Genomic DNA, 11,982 nt, shown 5'->3' on the forward strand with positions numbered 1-11,982 from the left:
AGCAGTCTTATCCCTGCAAATGTCTAGTGTAGCTGAGGAGGACTAAGCTAAGGAGCTGGGAAGTTATGAAAATATTTTTCTTTGTCCCCTTTAAGGTCAAATGGAAAAAAATCAGATGTGCACTTTGAGGATCGGTTTGACAAGTACCTTGATCCGTCTTTCTTCCAGCACAGGGTAGGTAACGTCTGCTTTATTCTCGCATTATTTTCTTCACCGCACAGGTTTTAATAATTATCAATTGACATGTAGAACTGTACAATCTGTGCCCACTACTCCCTTGTCCTGTAGTTTTTGATCATCACAGATGCTAAACCATATGCTTTTGTTTCACTCTGCAGTTATACAATAAAGTTTACAAAAAGAATCGCTGTGCGCTGCATGTTGCTGCTTTATTTTATAACGACTGTCTGTGCTAGAGAGCTTACAATTTATTTACAACTTTACTGGGCACAACCAGTGACTATAAACAAAATGCTGTTTTTGTTCTGGTTATTTAACAGTACACTGGTTTTCCATCTTCAACTCTTTCATGATGGTTATTTTCCTGGTGGGTCTGGTGTCCATGATCCTTATGCGGACTCTAAGGAAAGATTATGCACGATACAGCAAGGAAGAGGAAATGGACGATATGGTGAGTGCTTGCCAGAAAGTATCACTATCAGACTAACAGTGTTACACAGTGCTTCTTTGTGCTGCAATATCTCCCATTCCATTTTCTCCCCCTGTAGGACCGGGATCTCGGTGATGAATATGGCTGGAAGCAGGTTCATGGAGATGTTTTCGTCCATCCAGCCATCCTCTGATGTTTTCATCTCTTATTGGCTCTGGTTGCCAGATCTTTGCCGTTTCACCTTATTGTAATTATTGTTGCCATGATAGAAGATTTATACACAGAGTGAGTATGCTAAACACCAACTGATTTATTCTGGTGCATGACTGCAGTGCAGCTGGTTGGCCACTAGAGGGTCATGATTAAGCCTGCAGGGAGCTGTATCATGTGAACCTCAGACATTTCTTATACGGAGGTCATTGTACATGGGCTTTAGGGCAGAACTGAGTAAAGCACATTTGTATGGCATTTAGCCCACATTGTGCAGGAGCTAGACATGGATGTTTGTGAACAGAGATAAGACAAATGATACAACATTTTGGTAACAGGAAGTAAAAAACATAGATGTGGCTCCTGGGAGTCTTCAACCACCTGTGATATAAGAAATGCTAACAATAATGATGTATTCAGGGCCTCAGAATAATATGTAGATCTGTTGTTTAAATGCTGAAGAAATGACCAGTGATGATTAGGAATCCTGCACTTCCTACATTAAAACTCACTGGATAATTGTAAAACTAAAGCTTAGTGATCTAGTGTGAGGGACTGTGACATAAGGAAATAGGCAGCTCAGGCTGAAGAACTCAGAACATCCAATACTAAAGCTTTGTGTGGTGTCTTTGTAGGCGAGGTTCCATGCTCAGCACCGCAATATTCGTCTTACGCTGCAACTTCACAGTAAATGGGTATTTTGGAGGAAGCCTTTACTCTGACAAGGAGGTAAATACAGCTGCAAATGAGTGTAATACGTCTTTGTGTATATGTAAGCAGATATGGCTGATATGATGATGATAAGGGCTTGGCGGATGCATAAGAGACAGGGACGGCAACTGGTACAAAATGATTACAGGCCCTGGGACTAGATAGTTTGCAATCTATGTGGTATTTGGGGACCAACGGAATAGAGTAACTTCTGGTGAGTGCAGATAGGTGTCCTCCAACTGACCTGGTCTACAGAGTTTGTTTTGGAGAATTGTTTTTGGAAGAGGTCACAACCAGTGGATGAATGAAAGGTGTCTGGGCTGGCTAAGTGTAGCAACAACAACATTCTGTTTGATTAGAGTATAATATGAGTGGTAGGCCAATCACAAGAGAGATGTAGTAGTCAAGGCTTCATATGAGTGAATACTCATTTTTGTTGGATTATTAATGAGGGACGGCCAGGATTTGGTGAGAGATTGGGGTTTTTAATAAGGCAGTGGCTGCAGGATTCAAGTGTGATAATGGGTTTATGGATATTGATGGAGATTTATGATGCTCGTGTTAAGTTCAGGGAATCTATAAAGTTCAGGCTTTGGTATGTTGGTCCTATGGTGGCGGGAGGCATCTAAGAGGGGATTGTAGTGTTGTAGTGAGACTGTGACATGATTAAGAAGGGGGATAGGTTGGGAAAACATATCTAGCCTTAGACATCGTATAGGAACACAAGCATATAAGTAAAGAACTTGGGTGTCAGCTGTGGGGTACACTGTTAGATAATGGGACATGGGGTAAGTTGTCTCTAGAAATTTGCAGCATTTGTATCTGTATTGTTTGCCAGTTGTACTAATGGTTTGTCTATGATCTTGTAGGTAGACGCTGGATAAAGCAAATGTTTATAGGCGCCTTCCTGATCCCAGCCATGGTTTGTGGGACAGCGTTTTTTTTATCACTTTATTGCAATTTACTATCACGCTTCAAGAGCAATACCGTTTGGCACAATGGTAAGTCAGCATTTTGTGTTTAGGTAAGGTTTGCTGTCACTGCAAAAGTGCACACACTTCTTCAGTATTTTTAATTAGGAGACACTTATAGTGACTGTTAAATTAAACATACAATAACAAAACAAATAATGTTGTCTACTCTTTATGACCTGAAACCTTTTAACTTAATTTGTCATCTTTAGTTGGATTACTGCACTTTGTTACATCATAGGTAGTGCAATAAGTGCAACACCCAGGTCATGCGCACCAGGGGGATATCAGTTGTTGCACATTATCCTTTGATTCTGGATAGTATCATGTCCAGAAGGAACCAGCAGCCTCATCACTTCTGTATGAGTATATGTGCGCTTACCTGTATGTGTACTGTATGTGTATCAGTAATGTATATGTGTGCTTACCTGTATGTGTACTGTATGTGTATCAGTAATGTATGTGTGCTTACCTGTATGCGTACTGTATGTGTATCAGTAATGTATTTATATGTGCGCTTACCTGTATGTGCATCAGTAATGTATTTGTCTATTGGTAATGTATTTATATGTGCGCTTACCTGTATGTGTATCAGTAATGTTTTTGTATGTGCGCTTACCTGTATGTGTATCAGTAATGTATTTGTGCGCTTACCTGTATGTGTATCAGTAATGTATTTGTGCGCTTACCTGTATGTGTATCAGTAATGTATTTGTATGTGTGCTTACCTGTATGTGTATCAGTAATGTATTTGTATGTGCGCTTACCTGTATGTGTATCAGTAATGTATTTGTATGTGTGCTTACCTGTATGTGTATCATTAATGTATTTGTGTGCTTACCTGTATGTGTATCAGTAATGTATTTGTATGTGCGCTTACCTGTATGTGTATCAGTAATGTATTTGTATGTGTGCTTACCTGTATGTGTACTGTATGTGCATCAGTAATGTATTTGTGTATTGGTAATGTATTTGTATGGGTGCTTGCCTGTATGTGTATCAGTAATGTATTAATATGTGTGCTTACCTGTATGTGTACTGGTAATGTATTTATTTGTGTGCTTACCTGAATGTGTATCAGTAATGTATTTATGTGTATTAGTAATGTATGTGTATTTGTATGTGCGCTTACCTGTATGTGTATCAGTAATGTATTTATGTGTATTAGTAATGTATTTGTATGTGCACTTACCTGTATGTGTATCAGTAATGTATTTATGTGTGCTTACCTGTATGTGTACTGTATGTGCATCAGTAATGTATTTGTGTATTGGTAATGTATTTGTATGTGCACTTACCTGTATGTGTATCAGTAATGTATTTATTTGTGTGCTTACCTGTATGTGTATCAGTAATGTATTTATGTGTATTAGTAATGTATGTGTATGTGCGCTTACCTGTATGTGTATTAGTAATGTATTTGTATATGCGCTTACCTGTATGTGTACTGTATGTGTATCAGTAATGTATTTATGTGTATTAGTAATGTATTTGTATGTGCACTTACCTGTATGTGTATCAGTAATGTATTTATGTGTGCTTACCTGTATGTGTACTGTATGTGCATCAGTAATGTATTGGTAATGTATTTGTATGTGCACTTACCTGTATGTGTATCAGTAATGTATTTATGTGTGCTTACCTGTATGTGTACTGTATGTGCATCAGTAATGTATTGGTAATGTATTTGTATGTGCGCTTACCTGTATGTGCATCAGTAATGTATTTGTCTATTAGTAATGTATTTATATGTGTGCTTACCTGTATGTGTACTGTATGTGCAGCAGTAATGTATTTGTGTATTGGTAATGTATTTGTATGTGCGCTTACCTGTATGTGTATCAGTAATGTATTTATGTGCACTTACCTGTATGTGTATCAGTAATGTATTTATGTGCACTTACCTGTATGTGTACTGTATGTGTACTGTATGTGCATCAGTAATGTATTTGTGTATTGGTAATGTATTTGTATGTGCGCTTACCTGTATGTGCATCAGTAATGTATTTGTCTATTAGTAATGTGTTTATATGTGTGCTTACCTGTATGTGTACTGTATGTGCATCAGTAATGTATTTGTGTGCTTACCTGTATGTGTACTGTATGTGCATCAGTAATGTATTTGTGTATTGGTAATGTATTTGTATGTGCACTTACCTGTATGTGTATCAGTAATGTATTTATATGTGTGCTTACCTGTATGCGTGTTTATATGTGCACTTACCTGTATGTGTATTTATATGTGCACTTACCTGTATGTGTATTTATATGTGCACTTACCTGTATGTGCATCAGTAATGTATTTGTCTATTAGTAATGCATTTGTGTGCTTACCTGTATGTGCATCAGTAATGTATTTGTGTATTGGTAATGTATTTGTATGTGCACTTACCTGTATGTGTATCAGTAACGTATTTATATTTGCGCTTACCTGTATGTGCATCATTAATGTATTTGTCTATTAGTAATGTGTTTATATGTGTGCTTACCTGTATGTGTACTGTATGTGCATCAGTAATGTATTTGTGTATTTGTATGTGCACTTACCTGTATGTGTATCAGTAATGTATTTATGTGTGCTTACCTGTATGTGTACTGTATGTGTATCAGTAATGTATTTGTATGTGCACTTACCTGTATGTGTATCAGTAATGTATTTGTGTGCTTACCTGTATGTGTACTGTATGTGTATCAGTAATGTATTTGTATGTGTGCTTACCTGTATGTGTATCAGTAATGTATTTGTATGTGTGCTTACCTGTATGTGTATCAGTAATGTATTTATGTGTGCTTACCTGTATGTGTATCAGTAATGTGTGCTTACCTGTATGTGTATCAGTAATGTATTTATATGTGCGCTTACCTGTATGTGTATCAGCAATGTATTTGTATGTGCGCTTACCTGTATGTGTATCAGTAATGCATTTGTATGTGTGCTTACCTGTATGTGTACTGTATGTGTATCAGTAATGTATTTATATGTGTACTGTATGTGTATCAGTAATGTATTTGTGTGCTTACCTGTATGCGTACTGTATGTATATCAGTAATGTATTTGTGTGCTTACCTGTATGTATATCGGTAATGTATTTATATGTGTACTGTATGTATATCAGTAATGTATTTATATGTGTGCTTACCTGTATGTGTACTGTATATATATCAGTAATGTATTTATATGTGTGCTTACCTGTATGTGTACTGTATGTATATCAGTGTATATCGGTAATGTATTCATGTGTGCTTACCTGTATGTGTACTGTATGTATATCAGTAATGTATTTATGTGTACTGTATGTATATCAGTAATGTATTTATATGTGTACTGTATGTATATCAGTAATGTATTTATATGTGTACTGTATGTATATCAGTAATGTATTTATATGTGTACTGTATGTATATCAGTAATGTATTTATATGTGTACTGTATGTATATCAGTAATGTATTTGTGTGCTTACCTGTATGCGTACTGTATGTATATCAGTAATGTATTTGTGTGCTTACCTGTATGTGTACTGTATGTATATCAGTAATGTATTTGTGTGCTTACCTGTATGTGTACTGTATGTATATCAGTAATGTATTTGTGTGCTTACCTGTATGCGTACTGTATGTATATCAGTAATGTATTTGTGTGCTTACCTGTATGTGTACTGTATGTATATCAGTAATGTATTTGTGTGCTTACCTGTATGTGTACTGTATGTATATCAGTAATGTATTTGTGTGCTTACCTGTATGCGTACTTTATGTATATCAGTAATGTATTTGTGTGCTTACCTGTATGCGTACTGTATGTATATCAGTAATGTATTTGTGTGCTACCTGTATGCGTACTGTATGTATATCAGTAACGTATTTGTGTGCTTACCTGTATGTGTACTGTATGTATATCAGTAATGTATTTGTGTGCTTACCTGTATGCGTACTGTATGTATATCAGTAATGTATTTGTGTGCTTACCTGTATGCGTACTGTATGTATATCAGTAATGTATTTGTGTGCTTACCTGTATGCGTATCAGTAATGTATTTGTATCTGTAACTCTGCTTCTGCCTTGGCTGATATTCTAATGAGGAATATAAGGGTCTAATGTAATTTTTGTTTCTCATTGATCAGAACGTGTTTGTGCTTGGCAAATGTTTAAATACGTGTCAGTCTCCATGGGCCCCAGCTTCTCATAACAAATACAGTATGGCCTTCATCTCGCAAAGCTGTGCCCAACCCAGGGTTAAATATGTAGGTTTTCCTTCCAGTATAAGATGGGATGGCGCTGTCAGGGTTATTAAGTTGTGTAACACTTTCTGAGCGGGTATTTCTCCATATTCTGCTTCATGATTCAGGAATGCTGACACAAGCCCATGCCAGCTGCAGTAAGGTCCTGTTAGTGTATTTATTTAAGGATACCACTTCGTGTCAGATCTAGAATCATGTGTCTCACTGAACTGGGGGTCACACAAGGGTTTCAGTCATCTAAGAAAAATGTAATTTAGGTTGTAAACGTGTGTGGTGCACATGCAGAGAGATGTAAGCTGTACGGTGTAGGCCGTGCACAGGATTTGTATAGCCCACCCCACCAGTCATAGTAGCATTATTGTGCATAACCACTGGCTAGTCACTATTTGCAGGGAGAGGTGGTTTATTACTAGCTGTGGCCCAATCTAAATACTCAGTGTCCTCTCATATCTGTTACTTGGCAGTACAGCTGTTATTCTCCGGCCTGAGCTGTGCATGCTACTCTCTAAGGCTGATGGCACAAAGAGGCTGTATATGAGGAGTGATCCTTGTAACTGACAGCAGCTGACATTGTGCCTCTGTATCTGCTAAGTCTCTAAATGTGCTACGTTCTCTCTGTATTTAGTACAATTGCATTGATGCTTAAAATGGTATTTTCTGCAGGTTGCCGTCTGCTGTATCTGTTTCTTTGTCATTTTACCATTGAACCTGGTGGGGACAATCCTTGGGCGAAACTTGGCAGGACAACCCAACTTCCCTTGTCGCGTTAATGCCGTCCCACGTCCAATTCCAGAGAAGAAGTGGTGAGTAAAGGATTTGTCCCTTCAGTACAAAAGATTATTCTCCTGTGCTGTGTGTGAATAAATGGTCATTGTGTATAGGAAGTTCACCTTCCCATTGATACTGCCAGCCCTGTTACGCTTTTTGATACATTATTTTAACAAACTTTGATGTAAAATGTCCCTGCACAATTAATCTGTAATTCTGAAAACCATAACACCGAGCCTTGCTGTACTGTGTAATGACAGCACATGTGCCCACCTTGCCCAGCAGCGCACAGGAAGGGCCAGGATTGTATTCTATTAGTCTCCTGTTCATGGTCTTCGTCAAGCTTAACTAAGGTTGTCTGACAAATAGAGCTGGGTTTTGTTCATGCACATACAGAGCTTGAGAAATACGAACGTCTGTACGCACACAGACACTAAACTACCAATGAGAGAGAGAGAGGCCCTGGCATGAGGTACGGTTTTAGTAGTAGGTGAGATTGGTTGCCATGACAGCGCCCTGGAGATGGGCTAGTGCAATACAATTGTGGTTCAGTGTGGCACAGACATTGTCCCATGCTATTGAGGTGTGATCTATGGACTGACTGGATCTTGTTGTTCTCTAGGTTTATGGAACCAGCGGTCATTGTTTGCCTGGGAGGAATTTTGCCTTTTGGATCAATTTTCATTGAAATGTGAGTTATTTATAGATTGTCTTGTGTGTAACATTTAAATGACTGTATGACAAGCCTGTTTCTGATGTCCCCTGCTCAGGTATTTCATTTTCACATCATTCTGGGCATACAAAATCTACTACGTATACGGCTTCATGATGTTGGTCCTGGTGATCCTCTGCATTGTCACCGTGTGTGTCACCATTGTTTGCACGTACTTCCTACTGAACGCTGAGGATTATAGGTGGTGAGTATGCCAGGGCTGGCTGTTATCTTTATTTAGTGCCACACCAGAGGTCAGAGAGAACCAACATGTTGTTGGATTTTCCTATAGGAACTTTGAAGGGACACTCAGGTCAAATGAAATTTTCATGATTCAGATAGAGCAGTAATTTTAAACAACTTTCCAATTTACTTCCATTAAAAAAAATGTGCACAGTCTTTTATATTTACACTTTTTGTGTCACCAGCTCCTACTGAGCATGTGCAAGAATTCAGACTATATGTATATGCATTTGTGATTGGCTGATTGCTATCACATGGTACAGGGGGAGTGAAAATATACATAACTTTGAAATTTGTTAGAAAAAGATCTACTACTCATTTGAAATTCAGAGGAAATGCTATTGCATTGTCTTGTTATATTGCATTTGTTGATTATGCAAATCTGCTGTTTACTGGTATTTTATGCAAACCTGATTATTAGAATCTGACAGGTGGGAAGGTCAGTTTTGCTAATGTACCATATTAGCTGTGCTGTTGGTGCACTGTCACCTTAAGGGGAAAGATGTGTAAAAAGGCTGATGTGGGGACAGCATGTAGTACAGAGCCTCGTGAAGCATTTATGGTTACAAGCTGTGCTCTAGCTGTAGTACAGAGAGGAAAGAGTTACTCAGGGGGGGCACGGCAAACTGCACAAACCTTGTTTTAGCAGATGTTTGTGTCTTCCAGGCAATGGACGAGCTTTCTCTCTGCCGCATCCACTGCGATCTACGTTTACATGTATTCATTCTACTACTATTTCTTCAAAACAAAGTAAGTGCTGCTTTTGTTGCGTCTTTGAATAAAAACACTGATGTACTATAGAGAGGTTCCCCTTCCCCGTGTGCCAGTTGTGCTGTCCTGAAGTCCCATGAACTGCGCACATCTGCGGGAGATGGTTTTACTAAATCACTCCCCTACACGTTGTGTTATGGTGCCGATTACAGTATACATTTAAATAGCCATGTTTAGCATTTCTGGCTTCCACTTCTGTGGATTTGAGCAAATTACATCAGAGAATAGGTTTGGGCCCCCTCTTGTCAGGAACACGTCTGGAGCAAATTGTAGTTCAGATTTAAAGGGTTAATGGGATATAACAGTTTGTTTGTGGTTAACAGTTTGTTTTCTGCCTTTTCACTTTAGAATGTACGGGCTGTTTCAAACCTCATTTTATTTTGGATATATGGCAGTATTTAGCACGGCTTTAGGAATAATGTGTGGTAAGTATTCATGACTGTAGTGTGGGCTGTTTTATTAACCTAATAACATTAATCAGTTGTTTCTGTAAAAATAGGCCCTAAAAGTAAATGACACCTGGGGAGCATTATATCAAATCCTGTATCTGAAAGGAAGTAAACACAATATTATGCGACCCTTCTGCAGTGATTCTTTGTTGTGCATCACGGGTGGATGTTTGTTCCCAGTAAATGGAATTTATCTAATTGTGTTTTCCCCCTCTTTCACAGGAGCCATCGGATACATGGGAACAAGTGCCTTTGTCCGGAAAATCTACACGAATGTAAAAATTGACTGATTCATCCGAGAAACAAGGGAACTGTGGAGCAGTGACTTTTTTTTCTTGGGTCAGGGGTGAAATATGCACATTAGTGCCAGAAGAGATTGGGTTTTAACTCTGGGTACGGTCTCAGTCTCCGTTTTGTGGACGGCTTAAAATGGCATCTATTTAATTGATCCTAGGTTCTTACTGACTGCTCTCCAGCCGCTCACGGCAAACGCGCGGATTATATGCAGTAGGCGTTACTACCATACGTGGCTAATCTTCCCAAAAACTAGCTCATTAAAGATGAATAGACTAGCTCTCTTCAGTGAAGAGGACAACACAGTTTATTTAAAGCATTTGTTCCATTAAGTAAAAAGAGGGAGTGTTGGCTGCCCACACTAGCTGATTAGCAGTCGCCCTGGTCCTTGCGCGCTATGAATGCTGTTCCAGGAAGCCTTCTTTTTTTTTTTTTCTTCTTCTTCTTTCTATTGCCCCTTTCAGGATGTATGTTTTATATTTTGACAGCTCTGCCTGCACCCGTTTGTTTAATAGGTAAATAAAAAAAGAACCACGATGCATGTAACTGAAAAGCTTTCCATGGAGTTGGACCAATTTCTCATGTATCTCTCTAAATAATGAAGCTCCACTCACAGAAGGTGTCCTTGGCACTGCGGTTTACTGTATAGCTACAAAACTGTCAATGAAGATTCTTTGTTTTTATGGCCGCCTGAGGTGTAAATTAAATAGCTTTTTAATTGAATTCCTAACCTAACCCCTATTCTTCCAAAGTTACATTTTTTTAAAAATTTCTAATTACTGTTTTGTTTTTTTTTGGGTTTCAATGAAGGCTTTACATGGACTGTAGGAGGGAAATAAGTGTAAATAGCATATAATGTAACTTAGATTTAGATCCCAAATGTATTTGGATGTACAGGTTTATTACAGAGTACTTTTTTTCTGATGATTCGATGTACAAAATCTGTGTCTCGGTGGCTCCCATCTTGCCTGCCATTGCATGATACATTGGTTTTCCTCATGTTGTGTGTATGTCAGGTTTTTGTTGTTTCTTTCTAAAGATCTTACACAAAAAGTTCAAATTTGTAATTTAGAACATTTAAATTTTGTTAATCCTGTCTGGACACTTGTGTAACATCTAAAGCGCCGTCGCTTTAGGGTGTTCAGGGAACTGAAATAAAACTTTCAGACAAAAAATATTCTTGGCTAAATACAGTTTTTTTCCAGTGAGGTGGGAGTTAAAGATTTAAATGTTGTGTTTTGTTTTTGTTTTTTTTGTTTTTTTGTGTTTTTTTTTTTTTTTTTTTATAGTGAGGAACTGGAAACCAAACACAGTAAAATGTGAAGCTCTGCATTGTTTGGTTAGGCTTTATATTCTATCTTATCTTTTCCCTAAGGAACACAGACCTGCTTCTTACATGCAGGCTGAAGTTTTACTACCAAATGTGCTTGATTCTCTTGGTGTCCTTTAAAAAGTATACCTAGTTAAGTGAGCTCTGTAATGTGCATGTGTTTTTATAGCAGCGGTTTTATACATATAGTGCTAAAGACATTCCTGAGCCTACCTAGGCATCTTATTCATCAAAGGGCACACAAACATTAAAGTAAACTTCTACCTAAACCACAAAAATAATTTTGATTTCCAAGTCCCTTCATTGTGTAGTAGATTCTGTGTTACAGAACAGTTACTGGCAGTGATCACGCGCACCATTATACAGAGCAAGTTACTGGCTGACGGCAGTGATCACACGCACCCATTATACAGAGCGCTGACCGCAGTGATCACTCGCACCATTATACAGAGCAGGTTACTGGCTGACCGCAGTGATCACACGCACCATTATACAGAGCAGGTTACTGGCTGACCGCAGTGATCACACACACCATTATACAGAGCAGGTACTGGCTGACCGCAGTGATCACACGCACCATTATACAGAGCAGGTTACTGGCTGACCGCAGTGATCACGCACCATTATACAGAGCAAGTTACTGGCTGACCGCAGTGATCACACGCACCATTAT

General features: G+C 38.4%; 1 protein-coding gene across 1 annotated transcript in view; it reads left to right on the plus strand.

The window, feature by feature from the left end:
• The window catches only part of TM9SF3 (transmembrane 9 superfamily member 3), a gene marked incomplete in the record, with an annotated part of 175,448 nt that extends 164,292 nt beyond the window's left edge, over window positions 1–11,156 (plus strand). The window contains 14 exon segments of the mRNA XM_053691877.1: window positions 501–631; window positions 729–774; window positions 777–850; window positions 852–895; window positions 1,456–1,538; window positions 1,541–1,549; window positions 2,401–2,477; window positions 2,479–2,532; window positions 7,406–7,545; window positions 8,133–8,201; window positions 8,281–8,427; window positions 9,132–9,215; window positions 9,585–9,661; window positions 9,908–11,156. Of these exon segments, the coding sequence (XP_053547852.1) occupies window positions 501–631; window positions 729–774; window positions 777–850; window positions 852–895; window positions 1,456–1,538; window positions 1,541–1,549; window positions 2,401–2,477; window positions 2,479–2,532; window positions 7,406–7,545; window positions 8,133–8,201; window positions 8,281–8,427; window positions 9,132–9,215; window positions 9,585–9,661; window positions 9,908–9,975 (1,103 nt within the window).
• Window positions 11,157–11,982: the final 826 nt, after the last annotated feature.

The sequence above is a fragment of the Bombina bombina genome, chromosome 9, assembly GCF_027579735.1.
Source record: "Bombina bombina isolate aBomBom1 chromosome 9, aBomBom1.pri, whole genome shotgun sequence".
Classification (NCBI taxonomy): domain Eukaryota; kingdom Metazoa; phylum Chordata; class Amphibia; order Anura; family Bombinatoridae; genus Bombina; species Bombina bombina.